The sequence below is a fragment of the Zeus faber genome (genome assembly GCF_960531495.2).
Source record: "Zeus faber genome assembly, chromosome: 15".
Classification (NCBI taxonomy): Eukaryota; Metazoa; Chordata; class Actinopteri; order Zeiformes; family Zeidae; genus Zeus; species Zeus faber.
The window spans coordinates 25,533,322-25,557,754 of record NC_137194.1 but is presented as its reverse complement, the minus strand read 5'-3'; the positions used below and the strand labels follow the sequence as shown (position 1 = coordinate 25,557,754).

Below are 24,433 nucleotides of genomic sequence, written 5' to 3'. Positions count from 1 at the left end.
AATGTTGAATTCTATCAAAACGGTTTCACATTGTGACTTCATATCATGTGGAATATGGATGAATGATCTTCACCTGGACCCTCGCTATAAAGGAAATGAACGATTGGCGTTGTTTAGTGCTGTTCAGCGTCTCGGTAAGGCAACTGCGTTTCCCCATGTAATCTAACTGGAATATATAACTCCACGGTTAAATATTTTTCTACTATTTATATATCAAACTCGGTATTGAAAATACATTGAGAGATAAAGAAAAAACCCACAATGGAACACGAATCTGGAAAAATCTCATTTTCCTTCAGGAAAGGTTTTGTGAACCTATTTGGCTGCTCCTGGCGATTTTAGAAATGTGCGAGATGGCGAGTCTTGCTGTTGTGGGACAGATGTAAATTCAGACAACGCAGGTATATCCCCTGAACAAGATAAACCCTAGTTACACATGCATGTTGTTTTTCACCCATACCTTATTCCTTTTTAAGTTTCTAATGATATGACCACATTACTTGTAGTTTTTGTAGTTGGCGAGGTTTTGAGTTTGGAAGGTTCATAAACATTTGAGAAAATATTACACAATGTATATAATAATTTGTTTTGGCTCCTGTAGAAGCTACAAGTCTGTATTATTTTGACCTTGTTGTAAAGAAAACATGTTTTATTTGCGATGTAAAGCACCACACTACCTACAACCCGAAGTGTAACATCTCTGATTGATGCAGCTCGCTGTTACCATGGAAATGTTGACCGCACTGGCTGATGGGTACATAAAATTTTCAGCCGTACGCGAAAACGATGAGAATTATATCCAGTTAAATTGTATTTATGAATGAAATTCATGCTGAGGGTCTGACTCTATATCTCTATTCTTGCCCAACCTTCAATTTAATAGACCTATAAATAGAGAAAAGTGAAACCAGTATCCTGTTTTTATTTCTTTATAAAATGACATTTCAAACCATCCATGCACCCCACACCTCTCCGCAGTGGCGTACTTTTATCAGATTAGTTTTAGTTTACTTATTTGCCCGAAAGTATCTCGAAAGTCAAAGATAATCTCACCATTCAAATAAATTTGGAAAAACGTGTGACACTGACTCCAAAATTCGTTGTTCTGGTGAAATTTAGGTAAAAACAAAACAGTGCAGGTCACAAGAGGTTAAAACAATAGCTGTACACATATATTGTGTGTGTGCATATATTACACATATTAACACAATCTACATATAGTGTGTGAAATATTTTAACTAGTGAGCCCAATACAGGCGGGTGGTAGTTACACTAAAGTAATGTACAGATTAAAACATAGTATAGTAATTCATCTGTGATAGCACTAGTAAACATGCTGGTGCAATGAATATGTGTATATCCATATTGTGTAAGTATATCTATAGACTTGAATTGCAGCATAGTAGGGAAAATACCATGCAGTACTTTACAGTAATAACAATATGACTGATGATACAATAATTAGGATAATGTAATAATTGTAATAATTGTAATTGCAACAGTAATATTGGTAATACCGCTAATAATGAAGAATTAAGACTGCTTAAGAAAAAATTTTGACGGAATGGGAGATGAAAGCAATGTTGAAAGTTTTGGAAAGGAGGGAAGCAGAGGAATGGAGCCATAGATTACATCCTGTCCAACTGTTTTTATTGATTTATTGTTGTGACTACGACACTTATTTCCATGTGTTTCCTCTGCTGTGGTCTGTACTGTCTGCTGGAACTAACCATAATTAATTCATTCACATCCTTTGTACATTCACCCATCACACTCTTAAGCAGTTTCTTAGTGTGATGCAGTTGAATACTTAATGAAATTAATACTTTAGTTATTCTGGAAGTGTAGGTGTTCTGCTTGGGAATTTGGATATTCTGACTTCTTACTTTAAAATTATTTAACATTTCTTTCTGAAATATGATACAATATATAATGCATTTTATTCTTAAAACACTTTCCTAAGAACTCAATGCCATGTACATCTAGTTAAACAGATAAAATATAAAACAATGACCATTTATACAAACAAGAAGGTAAAAGCAGATCAGCGAGGCAGAACATTATTTAAAATTAGATGTGTCTGGTGCATAATGTGAAATAAGATGTGTATGTTATGACTTTGCATATGGTTGAATTAGAGAACTACTTAATTTATCCCCTAGAAGATGACATTCAAGTGTTGTTCAGCATTATTAGAATGAACTGATAATAGCAGAATGATGTAGAGATCACTCCTTCTATGACATGTTGGGTGGTCCTGAAAAGGACCTTTGGTTCAGCGCTTCAGGCTGTGGTTACTTGGAGCTGGTGTACTTGGTGACGGCCTTTGTGCCCTCGGACACGGGGTGCTTGGCCAGGTCTGGTGCTGCTTACTATACTGTATAACACTCTCGTGCAAAGCAGCCACTGTGACTCCCTGAATTTCATTGGCCAGTGCTTACATGACACATGGCACCATTAGTTTTCAAACTGACAAATAGAAGAGACAGATTGGCGGTTGAAAACAGATATGCTTGGATTTAACCATTTCCTGGTTATTTACAACACCAATGTTACGAGCATTCTAGTGTAGATGCATCACACTTTCATAATATACTTAATAATAATGCTATAATACACTATTCATTTTCTGCAACACATGAGAAACCAGATTGGATCTATTCTAACTGATGTATCTCTGACACAAACACAAAGAGTCCCTAATAAGGGGCTCCTTTATTTGTCCACTATTGTTCTGTTATTCCGTCACCAATATTTAGCGAACTGTTTGTCGGAAGTCATATTTGTTCTTCTCGTGGGGTGCTTACAATCTCACTGTTTTCTGCTACGTGTGCTGCTGTGGTTCATCAGCTATGTAATTCATGGGTAAAATATACAATTTTAAATGAAATCTCATTCAATAGCCCTTTGATTCCAGTAATGAACATTAAACACTTTATTTTGCATCTGTGTTTTCATCTTTGGAATAAATATGTTGTAATACAACATGTATGTAAGTAATTGTGAGTTGAATTTTACATCAAAAGCCCTTTGACAATATATACAGTGACATGGAGCAGTTTGTATTTATATGTACACCACCCAAAGCAGTTGCAGCAAAGGGTTGATGAACATTAGGTAAGAAAATCACACATCATTTACACAAGGGGTCAGGCTCCTTTGAGGAGGTTTGTGTGGCCCTGAAAAGGGCTTTTGTTTAATTCAGTTGTTAGAGCAATTAACCTCCGAAACTGTACAGAGTGCGGCCCTGCCTCTTCAGGGCATAGACCACATCCATGGCGGTGACGGTCTTTCCTCCTTTGCCACGACCGCTCATGTTTGCAGATCAAGTCGAAACAAACTACAACAACTTCTTGTGTCATTTTGTTTAATTTGGAAAAAAACATACATATTTGAATTAAAAGAAAAATGTTTCCATTATAAGATCCATACTCCCTTTAACTATATTCAACATCAGTAATAATAGACAGACAGACAGACAGCTAGACAGATATATAGATAAATAATAGATAATAGATAATAGATAGATAGATAGATAGATAGATAGATAGATAGATAGATAGATAGATAGATAGATAGATAGATAGATAGATAGATAGATAGATAGATAGATAGATAGATAGATAGATAGATGGATGGATAGATAGATAGATAGATTTATTGGTTGTTGTAGAATTTCATGAGGGGTTAAGTACCTAGGAGTGATTGGGCACACGGATGTATAAAGCAGATATTTGATATGATGTTGTAAGGCAACAATGTCTTTAACGGAGCGTGTGGTGGCTCTGAAAAGAGCCTTTTGGGGACTGTTGAGCGGTGGCTTCAAGCACGCTCTCCGCGGATGCGGCGGGCCAGCTGGATGTCCTTGGGCATGATGGTGACTCGCTTGGCGTGGATTGCGCACAGGTTGGTGTCCTCGAACAGACCGACCAGGTAAGCCTCGCTGGCCTCCTGGAGAGCCATGACAGCGGAGCTCTGGAAGCGCAGGTCGGTCTTGAAGTCCTGAGCGATCTCTCTCACCAGGCGCTGGAAGGGCAGCTTGCGGATCAGCAGCTCGGTGGATTTCTGGTAACGACGGATCTCTCTCAGAGCCACGGTACCGGGCCTGTAGCGGTGAGGCTTCTTCACTCCGCCGGTGGCAGGGGCGCTCTTACGCGCAGCTTTGGTAGCCAGCTGCTTCCTGGGAGCTTTTCCTCCGGTGGATTTACGGGCGGTCTGCTTGGTTCTAGCCATGCTGGATGAGGAGTTGTGCTGAAGTAGACTGGGAGGACTGAGCTTATATAGACAGTGCGGAGAGCTGCTCAACGCTGATTGGTCCAAGTGAGGCGTGCGCGAGTGTCGATTGGACGTCAGGAATTCAAAACAAACCCGCGCCTTTTGAGCGCGAGGAACCTCTGAATATTTTTCTGACGTAATGGTTCAAGTATTGACTGATGATTTGAAAAATGCTGCGTGTTTATGACATGTTACTAGAAGTTTGAAGGAATACATTTGAGATAACCAGGAACTTAGGATCAACATTCAAGATAATTGTTCCTGTTAAGCGAAATTATAAAAGGGCAAATATATATAATAAATATAAGTATAAAAATATAAATAATTACTACTTCATAACCATATAATCTGAATCAGAAAAATATATGTAGACAACATAGCAAATAGATCCAAATATGTTTGTATGTATGTATGTATGTATGTATGTATGTATGTCTGTATGTATGTATGTATGTATGTATGTGTGTATGTATGTGTGTATGTATGTATGTATGTATGTATGTATGTATGTATGTATGTATGTATGTATGTATGTATGTATGCGTCTATGTATGCATGTGTGTATGTATGCATGCATACATGTCTAGATGTCAAATATGAATAAATGCATTTAGAAAAATTGTATGTGCATTACATACACTGCTTGTTTATGTAATAATTATTATGGAGTAGTAAGTTACTGTCATTGCTTATGGTACGGCACCATAACACTATGATTAGATAACATAAAGAATAGGGGAAAGGATTTGATAAGGAGCAGCTCTGTGAGACATTGTGTGTGGCTCTTAAAAGAGCCGTTTGGGGTCGTTGGGGTGAAGGCAGCAGAGTTACTTCTTGCCTGCCTTCTTGAGCTTCGCTGCTTTGCTCTTAGGAGACTTGTTTGCTTTCTGGGCCACAGCAGGCTTCTTGGCTGACCTGACCACTGCCTTGGTGACTTTCTTCGGGGACTTCTTAGCAGTTTTCTTGACTTCAGCTTTGTTGGCGGCACCGACCTTTTTAGCGGCAGGTTTCTTGGCGGCAGGTTTCTTAGCGACACCTTTCTTAGCGAGCGGTTTCTTAGCGGCTGCTTTCTTGGTGGCTGGCTTCTTGGTGGCTGGCTTCTTGGTGGCTGCTTTCTTGGTGGCTGGCTTCTTGGTGGCAGGGTTTTTGGCGGCTGCTTTCTTCGTGGCTGGCTTCTTCTCGGGCTTCTTTCTCTGCGTCTCGTTGAGTTTGAAAGTGCCTGAAGCGCCGAGTCCCGTCTTCTGAAGCAGAATGCCGCTGCCCACCATGGCCTTGATCACATTATTGACGCGAGAGTTTCTTCCTTGCATGTCGTATCCGCGGCCAGTCAGCGCTTTCTTGATGGCAGGAGCAGACATCCCTTTGCGATCCAGGGACTCGGACAAAACCTGGCGGATGAGCTCACGGACGCTGGGTCCTGCCGCCGCCCTTTTCGCTGGCGGTGCCTTCTTCATCATCTTCTTCGCCGTCTTGGCCGGCGGAGCGGCTGCGGTGACCGTCACCGCTTCTGCTGCTGGAGCCGCTTCTGCCATTCTTTCCTCGGGTCTCTGGTGCGATTTCCGCAACAGTGACTGAACGGAGTGTTTGAAACGAGGAAATGGGCTGGACTTAAACGCACCATGAGAACCGCACAGACTCTACCAGCGGAGTCTCTCCGTGGTACCACGTTGTGTTTTCTCCTGCGTGTTTTCCTGATAAAGTCTTCTCAGAAGAACAATAGTAATAATTGTTGTTGAAATAAACAACAAGTCAACATGTTCACCTATAAATACAAGGTCTTTTTGGCGTCGAGGCCGGGAGCGTTTCCCCCGGATTCTCAAATCATCGCTGTTTCTCCGTGACGAAGGATTTACTCCAAGCGCATTTCCTTCGTCAATTGTCTTTTATTTGAAGAAAAGTCATTGGTGAGTTACTAAAAAGGCTTTGCAGAGACACTGAAGATGTTTGACAAAGCATTCAAAGTAAAACTTGTCCTTATATGTTGTAGCTCGTGTGTAAAATGACTTTTAAAGCCACTGGTAAACACACATGTTGAAACCGCCCCAGACAACGAATGAACAACTCTTTCTAGGACTAAACAAATGACATTTATTCTGTTGTTTCACTCAATCTCATACATTACATGTTTGTACCAAAATAAAATGATTCTTTTGTTTCATTGATAATGATTGAACTTTATTGGTTTTACGGCCATGTTGAGTTTGTAGTTTCCCTGCCTGCAGTGAGACCCAACTTGTTGTGTGTGTCCAAGTTCTTCTTTTAATAGTGAATCATTCTCATTTGAATTATTCTGCTTCAACTTTGTCTTCTTTTCTGCAAAGTGCTGTTCACTATTTACATGTGGCCCACATATGAAGCAGGATGTGCTGCTAAATCATCTTCTCATACTTCATCGGATGATGTAGATGAGGCTTTGTGTCTGTTTGAATACTGTGAAGAAGTAAAACAAAAATACATGAATGAATGAAATATGATTTTAAATGAACAGAAAGAACAGAAATAGAAACAAGGGAAACACTTTACAAAGACAGTTTGATCCAAGCATGAAGCTGCTCACCTGGAAGACCTGTTCCACAGGTATGACCATATTTGGTCAAATATAAATTGCATGAACAGGAAATGAAAGGAGGAGTTATTACAATATGATTTGATCTTTTACAGATTACTATATGTATCATGTGTAATTAGCAGGTTTCTCACTCTAAATGATAATACAACACATACTGCAAGGTGCTTGAACATACAACTAGTATATGTTGATCTATTTTACGAGTGTGAACCATTTTGTAACTAGAATTTATGGTGCAATAAAATACGTGTACTGTGTGAGATTCACTAAATAAATAGAATACATGTAATTTCTTTAATCCTCATAATATATAACTTGTTTCTATGTTCTTTAAGGAATTGAAACCCACACAAAGCCTCATATAACTGTGTGCTTTTTTTCTTGTTTTTTTTTTTGTTATACCTGTACCGGGACCTGAGTACTTTATTTCCTTCCCTTTCATGTATAACATGTTGTGGAATGATAATCAAAATATCCTTATCCTCATCCAAATGACTTGATTTATCTGATTAAGTACTGAGCATAAAATCCTGATTCCTGTGTAGAACCTGTAGATACGGAGCAGCACTCTGCAAAAGAAAGGTTAAAACAGGATAATAAATAGAAAGATTCAGTAATAAAAGAATAAAAGGACAGACATAAGAAGTTCAGTATCACTGAAGGCAGGAAAACAAAGTCCATATGCATAGCGTAGTATATCTTAAAGTAACGTATATATTATAATTTCCACTGTCTGCTTATAGTTCAGAGTGGTATTTCTTTCTTTTTTTTTTTTCTTTTTTTTAATTTCATTTCATTTATTATTATTATTTTTTTAAACATTGCTGTCAGCATGCTGGGCATTCAACACAGACTATTTGTATGCCAACGCATCTAGGACAGAGTTAGTCTGCAAGTGGAGTTCAAGTTCTCAACCTGCAATGCAACTCTTTATTAATTCTTAAATCATCAAGAACTGCTGCAACAACTCTGTCCTGTGGACGACCTGTAGAATGACAAAAACACAGTTTTGGTTATGGAGAGCCACCACCAACCCCCCTCTTTGGAGAACTATTTATCATGTTTGGGTCTTTAAACAACTGATCACTACTCTAGAGGGGGAGAATCACCGCGGTGAGACAAATAAACATAGAAACAAACAACATTTACACAAAAACATGAACATTGGACGACAACATTGAAAAACATATTGAAAAACTGAATAAGGTCCAGGAAAACTGGAACTACAACTGGCCACGTGGCCTCTTCCTGTCAAAGTTATGGCAGTAGATGTGTATTTCACAGTCCCTGTGCAAAGTGTAAATGTGAAGCACTTGGACACTGTACTGTGATTAAGATCTATATAAGTAAACTTGACATGTACTTTTTTTTCGAGCCGTCAATTTGAGCTGGTTGACTTGAAAATAGAAAATGAATGCACCCGGGTAGACATGTTTCAAATGAACCCTTCATCTCTGTGATATAATTATTTCTTTCCAGCTTAGATTTGTTGACATACACCAGGTGCAACAACTGCGTAAGGACATCAGCAGTGGCCTACAGTCCATTGACAGCACCCAACTGCCTGGGAAGCTAAAGGCCTGGTGCTTGCAGCTTGGACTCCTACCCCGGATGTTGTGGCCCCTCGCAGTTTATGAGGTACCAATCTCAACTGTAGAGAAGTTGGAAAGAACAGTCACAGGATACATCAAGAAGTGGCTTGGAGTTCCACGATGCCTTACCACCATAGGCCTCTACGGAGAGAGCATCCTCAAGCTGCCCCTCACCAGTCTCACAGAGGAGTTCAAGTGTGCAAAAACAAGACTCCAGATGACACTGAATGAATCCAGAGACATAGTGGTGAGCAACAATGCACCAACCTTAACCTTAACCTTGGCCGCAAATGGAGACCAGCCAAAGCAGTGGAGGAGGCAACAGCAGCCCTCAAACATGCTGACATTGTGGGCCATGTTCAGCAAGGGAGAGGAGGCTTTGGGCTGACAGCTACCCCCCCAGCGTGGAGTAAGGCCACAGCACGAGAACGGAGGAAGATGGTGGCGGAGGAAGTACGTCACCAGGAGGATGCTGCACGATGGGCCAAGGCAGTCTCTCTTGGCAAACAAGGACAGTGGACAAGATGGGACAGTGTGGAGAGGAGGAAGATCAGCTGGAAAGACATGTGGGCCATGGAAGCGAGACAGTTGAGCTTCTCCATCAGAGCTACATACGACGTCCTTCCAACACCAGTCAAACTTCACCAGTGGTTTGGTGAAGATCCGGGGTGTGCCCTATGTTCTATGCCAGCCACCCTCAGACACATTCTTACAGGGTGTAAAACCAGTCTCACACAAGGACGTTATACGTGGCGTCACAACCAAGTCCTGAAAGTCCTTGCATCCACTCTGGAGGACAAACGAACTGCCACCAACTCCCTACCACCACCAGCATCCAACCAACAACGGGCAACTATCTTTGTCCGTGAGGGGGCTAAGGTAACCAGAAGATGCTCTACACCAGGGGTGGCCAACCAGTCAGAGACTAAGAGCCACTTTTTTTACTGTGTTACTGCAAAGAGCCACATCATACACATGGGCACACATGAACATCACCCCATCCCTTCCTCACACACACACACACACACACACACACAGACCTCTGCTCAGCCAGATTTATTGTAAGTGTCACACACCAACATGATAATGACAGAAGTTGACTCCTAGCCCCCGCGACCCGACTAAGGATAATCGGTTGAAGATGGATGGATGGATGGAGTACTAAGACCACAGGCCAGTTATTTTCAACAATTAACATTGTGTGCGCTGTCTCACACATACAAACTCTCAGTTCGACCAAGTCCACAAACAAAAATATAACATTGTGTGCACTGTCTCACACACACAAACTCTCAGTTCAAAAAGTACGGTTGTTTATTTATTCATAGAGGGAGGAATTGGACTTCGGGTTTAATGATAAGGATGTATTTTTTTCATGTTGGGTCAATTTATTCAATAGTGTCCCTTAAACCCTAACCTTTAAGAATCAGTTTTGGCTCTTGCCTACCATACACAATCTGATGCTTTGGCCATCCACATATACCTGGGACTAGGTGTTCCGGAGTCCTGGCCACATTTTTGAAAAAAAAAAAGTAAGTACTGTAAGTACTGAAAGTACTGCGTTTCCGCGGTATACCTCTCAGTTCAACCAAGTCCACAAACAAAAATATAATAATTAACAATAGCGTTTTTCTCTTACTATGCATGTTGCTTAGTGGGACTTCTGGCATTCCTTGTCTTGAACAATGCTCTTCAAATCTGGCTTGAATTCCGTTGTTGCCACTCGAAGCAATTCTTTCACATGGGTGTCATTGACAGTATCTTAAGCGCAGCCCGTTTGACATTGGGGCATTTTTCCATTGGCACACTTCTCCAGAACTCAATGGTCCCTTCCCTTAAAGCAGCTTTCAGTCGGTCCTCCTCCTGCAGCTCGCGAGTCGCACACACACACACACACACACACACACACACACACACACACACACACACACACACCCCTCCAGCCTTCACAGTTCTCCATCGGAGATGTTCGATACGCAACGCAATTCACCGGCCGATCCATCTTATATGTTGACTACTAACCATGTCAATAGTGTTGAAAATAAACTTCCATATTTTTTTGAATCTTATTTGGTGTTTTATTAGTCCTAATGCCGCGTTGACTTTGTATGGAGGCGCGCCGCCCCGGCGCTTTTGGTGTAAACGCGGCATTAGGACTAATAAAACAGGCGTTAATGGGACATGACTCCTGCTGCTGTTCGCTTTGAGTAAATGAGGAAGTGATCCGCGGTGGAAAACGAGTGATATATCATAGCGATTTTATAATCACAATAGGGAATGAATGGCTGCGCTTTTTTTTTCCTGAGTTTTTGACGCTTGTCATGTGAAAGAGCCGCATGAAACCAGCCAAAGAGCCGCATGAGGCTCGCGAGCCGCGGGTTGGCCAGGCCTGCTCTACACCATCTGAGCGAGGCCAGCTACGCTTAGCCCGTGACTGGAAGATGCTGGCTGACATTGGCCGACAGCTGGTTTTTCCTCCAGAGATTGCTACAACTACCCTGAGACCTGACCTGATGCTGTGGTCTCCTTCCCTGAAGAAGGTGTACATCATCGAACTCACAGTACCCTGAGAGGACGCAGTGGATGAGGCTTATGAGCGAAAACATCTACGCTACGCCGAGCTCGCTGCTGAAGCACAACACCGTGGCTGGAACGCTGAGGTCCGCCCAGTGGAGGTCGGATGCAGAGGGTTTGTGGCAAGATCTACCACCAGACTGTTCGCTGACCTGGGAGTTAGAGGCCAGAACCAGCGCTCAGCCATCAAAGCTGCATCAGAGGCAGCCGAAAGGAGCAGCCAGTGGCTTTTTATGAGGAGGAAAGACCCCTGTTGGGCCCCAAAGTAGCAAACCAGTAGGTATGCGGTCAGCTTTGGCTTGACTCAGGGAGTAGGACGCCCCTGCCATGCATAGTCCCTCGAGAAGTCTGCCATCATTATGGCTTTCTTTCTCGTGACGTGTCTGGACTCACGCAAGCTCAGGTCCGATCAGCCTGTAGCTGGCCACCTTGGGGAGGGTGTATAGTGTAGAGGCCGAAACATCCCAAGATCCAAGGACACACTACTGATGATGCGTATCCAGCTCCCACCATTCACCACCATTCATCACCAAGACGAAAAGATGACATTAAGACGTTCTACCATTCATCACGACACTCTTAGGTATGTGCTTGCACAAGGAATTTACATCTTATCCTGTGTTTGATAAACTGTCTTTGCTTTCATATAATGTCTTTTGTGCCAAATGTATAACACTTTGAATTGCCCTGGTTTATGAAGTTTGCTATACTAATGTATGCTATACTAATATTTGTATGTTGTACTTTTTTCTTCCTGCAGAAATCATGTTTTAGTTTCACCACAAAACACACGTACAAATTGAATTGCTAAATGGTCTCATTAGTAAAAAGCTGCCCAAACATCTTGTAACTTGTCATTTGATGAGTTTGATATGATTATCCTTACTGCAGCTCTCCGGCCAATTAGTTCATTTGCTGCCATCAAGTGGCTCAAAGACACAAGTGCATCTTGACGCTTTGTAGCGTGAATAGCAATGATCATGAGACATTTATTTAGACTTTCATTGACATAAATATATATCCAAGTCTCTCAGTTCAAGGAGCAAAAAAAAAACATTCAAAAGTTTCTGCTCAATGATAATGTAAATAATTATGAAAGCAGTTAATCTGATTAACTTGGGCCAATTCAATAGTTCAAAATGTAACCTTTGTATAGTAGTTGTCTCTGAAATACAGGATTGGGTGTCCCTGGAATAATGCTTCTGTTACAATGTGGGTGGTCCTGAAAAGGACCTTTGGTTTGAGAAGCTGACAATTTGAATTACTCAGATTTGGTGTACCTAGTGACGGCCTTGGAGCCCTCAGACACGGCGTGCTTGGCCAGCTCCCGGGGAGCAGCAGGCGGACGGAGGTCTGGCTCTTCCTGGAGGTGATGGTGGAACCCTTGTTGTCGTGCACTAGTGGAGCAGGACTTTGGTGTGGCTAGCGCTAGTTGTTGCTGTTGTTGTTGCTGCTGTTGCTGTAGTTGTTTTTGTTGTTGCTGCTGGAATTGTTGTTTCTGTTGCTGCTGCCGTTGATGTTGTTTCTGTTGTTGTCTCATTTGCTGCTGCTGTTGTTTTTGCTGCTGTTTCTGTTCTTTCTACTGTAGATGTTGCTGCTTTTTCTGTTGGTGTTTGTGTTGTTTCTGCGCTGCTGCTGTTTCAGTTGTTGTTTCTGTTGTTGCTGCTGCTGTTTTTGTTGCTGTGGTTGTTGCTGTGGTTGTTGTCGTTGCTGTTGCTGTTGTTGTTTCTGTAGCTTCTGCTATTGCTGCTGCTGTGTCTGTTGTTGCTACTGCTGTTGTTATTTCTGTTCTTGCTGCTGCTGTTGCTGCTGTTGCTGTTTTTGCTGTTGTTTTTCTTGTTGTTGCTGCTGGTGTTGATGTTGCTGCTGCTGTGGTTGTTGTTTCTGTTGTTGCTGCTGTTGTTGCTGCTGCTGTTGCTACTGTGGTTGTAGTTGCTTTTGTCGCTGTTTTTGTTGTTGTTGCTGCTGCTTTTGTTGTTCCTGTTGTTTCAGGGGCATTCTTTTGAAATGACCAGCTGACAACTATGTTCTTTTTTTGATTGTAATTCATTTAAAGCCCATTGTGTACCCTGGTATGAAATGCGCTTTATATATGAAGTGACTTTACTTGACTATTAAACATGCGGCGATGAGGAGGGCTCTGTGGATTGTCACGTGGGAAAGACCGATAGCCAATTTGAGGCCAAGCTGAATGAAACAGAAGTTCTCAACAAAACAGCAGCCATGGCTGAAAATACGAACGCTGCGAAGCATAAAACTGGAGTTGCAACATGTACAGTCAATGTTTACGCCGTCTCCATGACTTCATCCACTGTTTCAAATTTTTCCTTTTGGATTATCTGTAAAAACAAATGTGCAAAAAAATAGCACTGCTAGTTCTAGCCCGTCATCCACTATGTTTGTTTACTCTGAAGTCACGTTTGGTCACATGAGGGTTCCGGTTTTGAGAGTTGGGACTCTGGTAACCTCACATAGCCACACCTGCGTGTAATGAACTTGTAAGGCTTCATGATATTAGGACTCTTGTTGTTGGTGAAGGAATCTGTTTGTGTGTGGTGTGCTGTATGGGCACATTGTTGCTCTGCACACACTATAGGAACAAAACTGTTAAATGTATCATGATATTTGTTGTGTGGGTTCTCTCACATTTTTAACATTGATTAAGATTTGAAAAATCTTGTCGTGTGGGCCAGGCAAGGTGCAACCACTTCCTGCTGCAGCTCGCTGTGCAGGAGCTGCTGTCCTACATCAGCCGCTGTTGCACGCTGCTCAGGTATAGTTCTAATTGTAATAAAAGTTAATAATGTATAATTAAAACTGCTAAACAAATATTCTAACTGAATGGAAGATGAAGGGAATGTTAAAGGTTTTGGAAAGAAGGGATGCGAAGGGATGGAGCCCTCGATCGCACACTGTCCAACTGTTATTATTTATTTATTGTTGTGACTACGACACTAATTTCAGTGTGTTTCCTCTGCTGTGGTCTGCACTGGCTTCTGGGACTAAACCATAATTCATTCATTCACATCCTTTGTACATTGACCCATCACACTCTCAAGCAATATTCTGATGTGATGCAGTTGAATACTTCATTGAATTAATACTTTAGCTATCCTGGTAGTTTATAAGTTTTGCGTTTGGGCATTTGATAATTCTGACTTTCTACTTTCATATTATTTAACATTTCTTGATGTAATTTAATGTAATAAATAACTCAAAGCCATTACATCTATCAAAACAGATCAAATCTTAAACATTGACCATTTATACAAAAAAGAAGGTAAAAGCAGATCAGGTAGGTAGAACATTATTTAAAATTAGATGTGTCTGGTGTATAATGTGAAATAAAATGTGCATGTTATAACTCTGCATATGGTGCCCTGTCTGTATAGTAACATCAAATGAGATAAGTACTGAATTTATCCCCTGAAGTGGAAATTCAAGTGTTGTTCATTCAAGTGTTGCTCCTGTTACATACAATGTAACAGGAGAATAATAGTAGAATGATGTGGAGATCACTCCTTCTATGACATGTTGGGTGGTTCTGAAAAGGACCGTTGGTTCAGCGCTACAGGCTGTGGTTACTTGGAGCTGGTGTACTTGGTGACGGCCTTGGTACCCTCAGACACGGCGTGCTTGGCCAGCTCCCCGGGGAGCAGCAGGCGAACGGAGGTCTGGATCTCCCTGGAGGTGATGGTGAAACGCTTGTTGTAGTGAGCCTTTGAGAGGCCTCACTGGCGATGCGCTCGAAGATGTCGTTGACGAACGACTTCATGACTACCATGGCCTTGGAGGAGATCCCGGTGTCTGGGTGGACCTGCTTCAGCACTTTGTACACGTACATGGCGTAGCTCTCTCTCCTGGTCTTTTTGCGCTTCTTTCCACCCTTGACAGCAGTCTTGGAAACAGCTTTCTTGGACCCCTTCTTGGGCGAGTTCAGGCATGATGATCATGCAGCAACGCACAACACCAAAAAAAAGCTCAGGGGCGGTGCTGCTCTATATAACCCTCTCATGCAAAGCAGCCTCTGTGACTCCCTGAATTTCATTGGCCAGTGCTTGCAAGACGCGTGGCACGTGCCACTAGTTTTCAAACAGAAAACAAATAGAAGGGGCAGATTGGCGGTTGAAAAAAGATGTGCTTGGATTTAACCATTTCCTGGTTATTTGCAACACCAATGTTACGACCATTCTCGTGTATATGTATCACACTCATTGTGTGTGGCTATACTATAATATACTATTCATTTTCTGCGACACATTAGAGACCAGATGGGATCTATTCTAACGGATTTATTTCTTACAGAAACACAAAGATTCATTACCATAGTTCCGTTGTTCTGTCACCAATATTTATAACTGTTTGTCAGAAGTTAAATTTGTTCTTTTCGTGTGTAGCTTACAATCTCACTGTTTTCTGCAACGTGTGCTGCTGTGCATGTTCTGCCTGTTCATTTTAATAGCGCGTGTAGGTGAATCAGCTCTATGTAATTGATGGATAAAATATAAACCTTTAAACAAAATGATGTACATTAAACACTTTCCGTTGAGCCTGTGTTTTCCTCTTGGAAATTCTTATGTTGGAATACAACATTTAAGTATGTATTTGTGAGTTGAATTTTACATCAAAAGCAATTTGTCAATATATACAGTGACATGGAGAAGTTTGTATTTATATGTACACCACCCAAAGCAGTTGCAGCAAAGGGTTTATTTACATTAGGTAAGAAAATCACACATCGTTTACACAAGGGGTCAGGCTCCTTTGAGGAGGTTTGTGTGGCCCTGAAAAGGGCCTTTGTTTAATTCAGTTGTTAGAGCAATTAACCTCCAAAACCGTACAGAGTGCGGCCCTGCCTCTTCAGGGCATAGACCACATCCATGGCGGTGACGGTCTTTCTCTTGGCGTGCTCAGTGTAGGTGACGGCGTCACGGATCACGTTCTCCAGGAACACCTTGAGAACACCACGGGTCTCCTCGTAGATCAGACCGGAGATACGCTTCACACCGCCACGACGAGCCAGACGGCGGATAGCGGGTTTGGTGATTCCCTGGATGTTATCACGGAGAACCTTGCGGTGACGCTTGGCGCCTCCTTTGCCCAGTCCCTTTCCTCCTTTGCCACGACCGCTCATGTTTGCAGATCGAGTCGAAACAAGCTATAACAACTTCTTGTGTCAGCCTGTTCATTTACAGCTTTCCTGCGGACGTAGAGGAGAGCACACTAGTCCGTGGTGCAAGTCTTGCACATATTGTTTCGTCATCACGCGCCTGAATTCAAAATTGCGCGGGTTTCAGTGACTAATCTGTCGTGTACGTCTGAAGTACAAAGAGCATTACACAACATTAAACAGTTCTCCTGTCCTTCAGGTTGGACTCTAAATACCACAAAATATAAAGTAATGTGTCATTATGACACCACATACACACAGTGTATCAAACTTCAATCAGAATGTAAAGCATTTTAACAGCCATAATTATAAAAATGACAGATGACATCTTAATGACTCCATCAGAATTAAAATAACATTAACAAATGAATAATGAGATTTATCATTTTTTAGAAGAGCAGTGGAAGTCAGCAGTTTTGGATATGTATCCAAGCAGATGAATAAATCACAAAATCTATGAGTTGAATTGTTATCCCTGTAGTTTAAACATGTTGGTTGCTCCATAAATATCAAAAGTGTTTTCTGGAATAATTGTCATGCCGGAAATGAATGTGTCTTTAAAAAATACTTATTGGATGAGAATATATCTGTTCAGATTTAATAGACTATTGACAATATGTGCAACAAACACACCACCTTTTCATTTGGAAAAATAAATATTTGAATTAAATATTTCCAATCGAACAGTCAGACTCCCACAAAATAAAACAGTATAATGAGGTTATCTAACGACACAGTAACGATATTCAGGAGCAGTAATAATGAAAAGAATGAGATTTGATGGAGGATAAGAGTTACTCTCCACAAAGTTGTGGGTGGCTCTTAAAAGAGCCTTTGGATTGTTGAGCAAAATGTGATTATTTTGCTTTGGTGGCCTTCTCAGTTTTCTTGGGCAGGAGAACAGCCTGGATGTTGGGCAACACGCCTCCCTGAGCGATGGTCACTCCGCCCAGCAGCTTGTTGAGCTCCTCGTCGTTGCGGACGGCCAGCTGCAGGTGACGGGGGATGATCCGTGTCTTCTTGTTGTCGCGGGCAGCGTTTCCGGCCAACTCCAGGATCTCAGCGGTCAGATACTCCAGCACGGCCGCCAGGTAGACAGGAGCACCAGCACCGACTCTCCGGGCATAGTTGCCTTTGCGCAGCAGCCTGTGGACACGACCGACTGGGAACTGGAGACCGGCACGAGATGAGCGAGTCTTGGCCTTAGCTCTGGCTTGTCCACACCTTTGAATCCCTATATCCCAGTAATTAGAAGAGCTACCGAAAAGTAAGTCAACTGTTTTAGACAGTTCTGGACAGGTACTTTTAGAGGGGTCAACAGGGGGCACCACTTACAACAGCCTTACATATAATTTACGGATTTGAAAATTACATATGTAAATTCAGACAACTGTGAGAGAAAAATGCTTATGATCATTTATTTTGAATGAGGACAAAGGCCTCTTCCTCCAGAGGGGGAGTTTTTAAAAACATTGTCTCTGTTTTCCAAGGAACACCCCAACTTTATGTAAAGAGAAATGTTCTTTCTCTCTACAATGTCAATTCTAACATGGAAGAACCAGATCACATTTGGCTCTGTTTACCTTGTAAAGAGATGAAGAATAACCACAGGGGAGCCTGGAGGTGCATTGTAAAGGATTGTAATCCGCGTCTGCCAGGTCATTTACAAGTTCCTGTGAATTTACTGTTTGAGGTTGGCATCCAGGGAGACAGTTGAGGGACACAGACTTGCAAATGACTTCTTACCCAAGCCACACCCTCTGTTGTTGTATAAAGCCCTCTTCATCAGAAATAAGATTAGACTTGTCAGAACACTGCTTTGGAGCAGTACTGAATCTTTCTCTTTATTTTGTAGAATAAAAAATCTTGAATATTCTTAGTTTTTGTTTTCTTGTAGCGGGCAGATAAACCTCACCGATCATTGCAGAAGAATTTCTTCTACACAACGCAGGTATAGTCCCCGACCATAATAAACCCTAGTTACACAGTCATGTTGTTTTTCACTCATACCTTATTTCCCTTTTTAGGTTTATAATGATATAACTACCTAACCCATGAGGCCATTGCATTATGATGCATAATAAAATCATGCAGAATTGTAGTTTTTGTAGTTGGCTAGGGTTCAAGTTTGAAAGGTTTATAAATATTTGAGAAAATATAACACAATGTATATAATAATTTGGTTTTCATCCTGTAGAAGCTAGAAGTCTGTATTATATGGACCTTGTTGTAAGAAAAGGATGTTTTATTTGCGATGTCAAGTACTACACTACCCACAATTCTAAGTGTAACCGCGACATCTCTGATTGATGGAGCTCGCTGTTACCATGGACCGCACTGGCTGATGGGTACATTCAAATTTTCAGGCACGCACGAAAACACTGAATAATTATATCACATAATTATATCCAGTTAAATTGTATTTATGAATGAAATTCATGCTGAGGGTCTGACTCTATATTCCTATTCTCACCCAACCTTGAATTTAATAGACCAATTAATAGAGAAAAAGCGAAACCAGTATCCTGATTTTATTTCGTGATAGAATGAAATTTCAGCCCATCCATGCACCCCACACCTCTCCGCAGTGGCGTACTTTTATCAGGTTTGTTTTAGTTTACTTATTTGCCAGAAAGTATCCCGAAAGTCAAAGATAATCTCACCATTCAAATAAATTTGGAAAAAAGTGTGACTCCAAAATTCGTTGTTCTGGTGAAATTTAGGTAAAAAAAAAACAGTGCAGGTCACAAGAGGTTAAAACAATAGCTGTACACATATATTGTGTGTGTGCATATATTACACATATTAACACAATCTACATATTGTGTGTGAAATATTTTAACTAGTGAGCCCAATAGAAGCAGGTGGTAGTTACACTAAAGTAAGGTACAGATAGTAACATAGTATAGTAATTAATCTGTAATAGTACTAGTAAACATGCTGGTGCAATGAATATGTGTATATCCATATTGTGTAAGTATATCTATAGACTTGAATCGCAGCATAGTTGTGAAAATACAGTTCAGTACTTTACAGTAATAACAATATGACTTATGCTACAATTATAATTAGGATATAGTAATAATTGTAATAATAGTAATAGCACCAGTAATAATGGTATTACGGCTAATAATGTATATTTAAAACTGCTTAAAAAAACTTTGACTGAATGGGAGATGAAGGCAATGTTGAAAGTTTTGGAAAGGAGGGAAGCAGAGGAATGGAGCCATAGATTACATCCTGTCCAACTGTTTTTATTGATTTATTGTTGTGACTACGACACTAATTTCCATGTGTTTCCTCTGCTGTGGTCTGTACTGTCTGCTGGAACTAACCATAATTAATTCATTCACATCCTTTGTACATTCACCCATCACACTCAGTTGAATACTTCATTGAATTAATACTTTAGTTATTCTGGAAGTTTATAGGTGGTGTGTTTGGGAATTCGGAAATCATGACTTTCTTACTTTCAAACGATTAAACATTTCTTGATGAAATATGATACAATAAATAATGCATTTTATTCTTAAAACGCTTTCCTAAGAACTCAAAGCCATGTACATCTAGTTAAACAGATAAAATATAAAACAATGACCATTTATACAAACAAGAAGGTAAAAGCAGATCAGCGAGGCAGAACATTATTTAAAATTTGATTTGTCTGGTGCATAATGTGAAATAAGATGTGTATGTTATGACTCTGCATATGGTTAAATTAGAGAACTACTTAATTTATCCCCTAGAAGATGACATTCAAGTGTTGTTCAGTGGGGAATCATTAAGCATACAGAGTAACAGGAGAATGTACATTAAATTATAATATATACAAAATATACACATAGGCCTATAATCAGCAATCAAACAGTAAACATTTTATTTTTAAGTAATAGTAAGTGGCTGAAACGACCAGGAAGGAGAGCTACGCCATGGCGTAGCTCTCCTTCCTGGTCTTTCTGCGCTTTTTTCCGCCCTTGACGGAGGCCTTGGACACAGCTTTCTTTGAGTCCTTCTTGGGCACTGACATGGTGGCGGATTCGGGCATGATGATCGTGCAGCAACAATAGTTCCGAATTGGTACTCCAGATTCTATGAGTGTAAGCGCAACTTTTCTTTTTTGATATGGTACCTCATAGTTTTTGTCACAATTCTGATGATACAGACACCGACAATTTCTGAAATGGGTGTGTGATTTTTCAAAATAATGGTAATTACAAAAAAAGATCATTACACTTCAAGCAAATGACATGACAAATACCGGCCATTGATTACAAACTTATTACAAATGCAAATATGAGCACAATCAAAGGTGCGGTGTGTATAATTTAGAGGCTTCTAGCTGTGAGGTTGCAGATCGCAACCAACGTAATACTAGGGCCGAACGATTAATCTAATTCAAACCGAAATTGCAATGTAATAAAACACAATTTTAAAATTGCAAAGTGTACAATAAGAAATAAGTTTATATGTTAGACATGCTGTCCAGGGCCGGCTCTTCCTATAGGCGAGGTCACAAAGATCCACGTGTCAGAGATGGGGAGTCAAATCTCCGCCCTGCCCCCCGGGGAGACCTCTTCCAGAACAATGTCTGTTGCTAAAAAACGCTCCATTTCTGCTGAAACATTGCATTTTTTGTGAATTTTCATTTTCAGATTCAAACGGTTACAAGCCTGAAGTTAAATCAGTCAGTCAATCTTCTACCGTGTTTGAATGTTTTTCTTTTTACAATCCAATAGTTAGATATAGATATGTTATTTATCAGTTCATGCATCAATTTATCTCATTTGATCATAGCACGTGTGCCTGGTCTACAGGAAAGAGCAGTTTATATGTTGAAGTATCCAGTGTTGTGTTGCTCTTAATGTAGAATGATTTATTGCTTTTGTTTAGTGAATAATTCAAAAGATAAGAAACTTAAAGAATTTCCATACTAAATCGCAATCGCAATATTGGTCCAAAGAAATGGCAATGACATTATTTTCCCAAATTGTTCAGCCCATCTGAACATCCCTCCCCATGGTGGTGCAATATGGCGGTGCAATATGGCGGTGCAACATGGCGGTTCAACATGGCGGCCTCCGTGGAAGAGTTTCGTGGCCCCGAAACTTGCGAACGTCCCTCTCTAGAGCCAGTGTGTGGATTGTCTCGTCTGGGCTACTGTAGAAACATGGTGGCCTCGGTGAAGCGTACCCGCTCCCTATGTAGATAAAAACGTCTGATTCTCAGGTAACGCTGTTCCACAAATTAAAGGGTTGCTTTAATCTGCAGTTTGTCAGTCGGTGGTTTTAAATAAAGAGGCAGACAGACGTTGGTTTTGCTTGTACAAGGGTCGGATGAGAGACGTACTCGGGAGCAGCGCTCTGAGACGAACAGTTCATTTGAGGGCAGCAGGAAACTTCTGACGAGTCAGTCTGACGTCACAGTTTTGTGCGTGCTCAAGATAAGGCAAAACTGTGGGTAACAATAGGGTGTAGTTCCCGCTGTGCAGCTACAGCGCGGCGAAAATGAAAGTAACGACAGCCACCGGTAGGAGCTCAAGGCTGACTGCAAGCACCTGTACGTGTGTGTGAGAGTTAACACTGTGTGCTGAAATAAAGATATGTGACTGGAGCTTTGTGAGGTTGTGTTCTTCATTCTGTGTGCGTGCGTTTATATATGTTGACACCGGGTGGGGCGTCTGGTTGGCTGCGGTGGGGCAGGCCTCACCCTTACGCGGGGCGTGGGTGGGCTTGGGGGTCCCGTGGGCAGTTCGGGCAGGGTGTCGGTCTGTCGGCGCTTGGCCAGGATCCGGGCCTGTGGCTGCATCTTGTGCCTGCACTTGAGGGTGGGTTGTATGTGTGCGCCCCTGGGGTGCAGGGTCTCCTCGTGCTCCCTGGGACTGGGTTATGCTCCTCAGGGCCGGGCGTGGGGGTTGCTGCATGGCCCTCTGGCTTCTCTGGTGGCCCAGGGGTCTTCTGTGGCCTTAGGGCAGGGTGCTCGGGGCTTTCCTGTAGCCGTAGGGTGTCTACGTGACTGCGGAGCTCAGGGGGGGCTTCGGGACCCTTTCCGCTGCTTGGAGGCACCGCAACATAGTACCGACCTTCTACACCAGTACCAATTAGGATAAGTCCTGTACACTCACCAGTGGACACCTTACCCACACACACACACACACACGCACGCACGCACGCACGCACGCACGCACGCACGCACGCACGCACGCACGCACGCACGCACGCACGCACGCACGCACACACACACACACACACACACACACACACACACACACACGCGCGCGCGCACACACCACCACACCTGCTTGCAGTGCACCCCAGCACTCTCCTCTCCTCCCTCATTTGCCACCATAATTATGACAGGAAGAGGCCACGTGACCAGTTGTAGTTCCAGTTTTCCTGGACCTAATTAATTGTTTTTCAATACATGTTGTCGTCAAATGTTCATGTTTTTGTGTAAATGTTGTTTGGTTCTATGTTTATTTGTCTCACCGTGGTGTCTCTCCCCCTCTTGGAGTAGTGATCAAGTTGTTTATAGACCCAAACATGATAAATAGTTCTCCAAAGACCAACCAAACCAAAAACTGTGCTCTTGTTCAACGTTTGTCCCTCAGCCAGCTTGCACGCCTCAGTCAGCGCAATGAGTTTGGCGGCCTGCGTGGACAGATGATGAGGGAGTTTTCCTACTTTAAGCGGTTGCATGTCTTTCATTGAGACAACAGCAAAACCCACATTTAATTGACCTGTATCTTTGCATCCTGAAGCCGATCTGTCCACACAGAGGTTGAGGTATGTGGCAGGGATATGGTCCTCACGGAGGTCAACCCTAGACTTGCACGTGATGTCAATGGTTCGTAAGCAGTCGTGTGGTGCTTTGTTTTCTGTGGTACATGGTAACTCTAAAATCTTTCCGGTGCTGGTTTCCCAGTTTGTAGGATCAATTTGGAACAATTCCACAGCATGTTGCACTATCAGTGTGCACTGTGAGTAGCCCACATACGGTGCAGTAGCTGTTACTGTCTTTTTCGCTGTGGCCGCTGAATGTAAGCATGCGTCCACCTGCTACTGGGCCTAATTTAGAAGAAAAATATGGCACCCGGCTGAGCTTTCCCCCATGGGGTTGGCATAGCACTCATAACATATATCCACCCTTTTGGTCCAGAAACTGAGTAAAGGCAAGCTATAGTCAAGGAAACAGAGTGTGGGTGTCCTCCAGTATCAAGGCGGACACATGGTGGAACTGTATACCGCATGTCCTGACAAGGACTCTGTGCATCTCACGCCCGAGCTGACGATAACTGCGACACATGTCCGTGAATTGTCTTCACCAGAGTCTGAAGTTCATTGCTGGAGACGGGACGTTAGATGCTGCGAGATCAACGTCAGCATCTGTCCATGGCCGATACACCAGAATAGGTCCATTGGGGCCAGATTTCCGGGTTTAGGCAGTTTGTGTGGAGGTGTGAGGCCGTGATCCAGGGGAGTTCCGGCCGGTAACATAGGATACAAAGAAGTACATCGATTAACCTCATACGGCGGTGGTGCTGATGGTTTCTGCATTCCTTGTCCCTATTTCTGACCCTGTCTCTTTCCCTGATCTTCATCTGCCTGTCCCTTTCTCTCTCCCTGCCGTCTATTCTTTCTTTTGTCTCTATTGTAAGCCTCCTCTTCCCGTTCTCCAAACCCCTACCGATTGGCTTCTTACTTCCCCTTTTTCTTTTCTTTGCCCAACAGTCTAACTTTCACTTATTTCACCCATTCTACCAAACTTATCACTGTCCTTTCATCTTTTACCTTCATGCATTTAAAGCATCAATTCCCTAACTTGCTGATCCTTCCGTTGCACTTTATTATAACTGGTACCCATTCAAAATGTCAGTTGTTTTAAATTAGTTTTATTGTATTTTATGATTGCCCCTTAACCTGAGGATCTCCTTCGCATCAATTGGTTGATCCTTATTCTCCCTTTTTATCTATTTCATGCAATTAATACCCAGTATGTTTTACAGTCTCAATAGATAAACCAAATTCTATTTCACGTATTTTACGATTTTAATAGAACTCTAGACTCTACTAAACTTATGTTATTAGTCTTAATAGAACTCTAGTTAAACATAGTCGTTACTATATTTCCAATTTTCTTCGAAACCTCGGTTGAAAATTTGAGAATAAACAACCAATATCTTTACTTTAAGAAAAATCCTGTGTATATATACATGTGTATAAATAAATCCTGAACACTTCCCACAACATCTCTCTT

At 41.9% G+C, this 24,433-nt stretch overlaps 3 protein-coding genes and 1 pseudogene across 4 annotated transcripts; all 4 read right to left on the bottom strand.

The window, feature by feature from the left end:
* Window positions 1-3,690: 3,690 nt before the first annotated feature.
* Window positions 3,691-4,670, bottom strand: LOC307241522 (histone H3.2). The gene has a single exon (XM_080015669.1). The coding sequence runs from the start codon at window positions 4,231-4,233 to the stop codon at window positions 3,823-3,825; it is 411 nt and encodes a 136-aa protein (XP_079871795.1). The 5' UTR covers window positions 4,234-4,670; the 3' UTR covers window positions 3,691-3,822.
* Window positions 4,671-14,591: 9,921 nt separating this feature from the next.
* Window positions 14,592-14,953, bottom strand: LOC307241285 (histone H2B 1/2-like; annotated as a pseudogene). Its single transcript has one exon. The product of its transcript is annotated as a histone H2B 1/2-like (transcript).
* Window positions 14,954-15,832: 879 nt separating this feature from the next.
* LOC307241823 (histone H4) lies at window positions 15,833-16,144 on the bottom strand (the record flags this gene model as incomplete). Its single annotated transcript, XM_080016063.1, has 1 exon — window positions 15,833-16,144. One exon carries the CDS (start codon window positions 16,142-16,144, stop codon window positions 15,833-15,835), a length of 312 nt encoding a protein of 103 aa, XP_079872189.1.
* Window positions 16,145-17,037: 893 nt separating this feature from the next.
* On the bottom strand, window positions 17,038-20,225 carry LOC307241284 (histone H2A-like; the record flags this gene model as incomplete). The annotated part of the gene is made up of 2 exons (XM_080015326.1): window positions 17,038-17,414; window positions 20,153-20,225. The coding sequence occupies 2 exons, from the start codon at window positions 20,223-20,225 to the stop codon at window positions 17,038-17,040; spliced, it is 450 nt and encodes a 149-aa protein (XP_079871452.1).
* Window positions 20,226-24,433: the final 4,208 nt, after the last annotated feature.

Bases quoted from the DNA above. Each gene is read 5' to 3' on its own strand.
- LOC307241522 (XM_080015669.1), bottom strand. From the start codon at position 4,233: ATGGCTAGAACCAAGCAGACCGCCCGTAAATCCACCGGAGGAAAAGCT.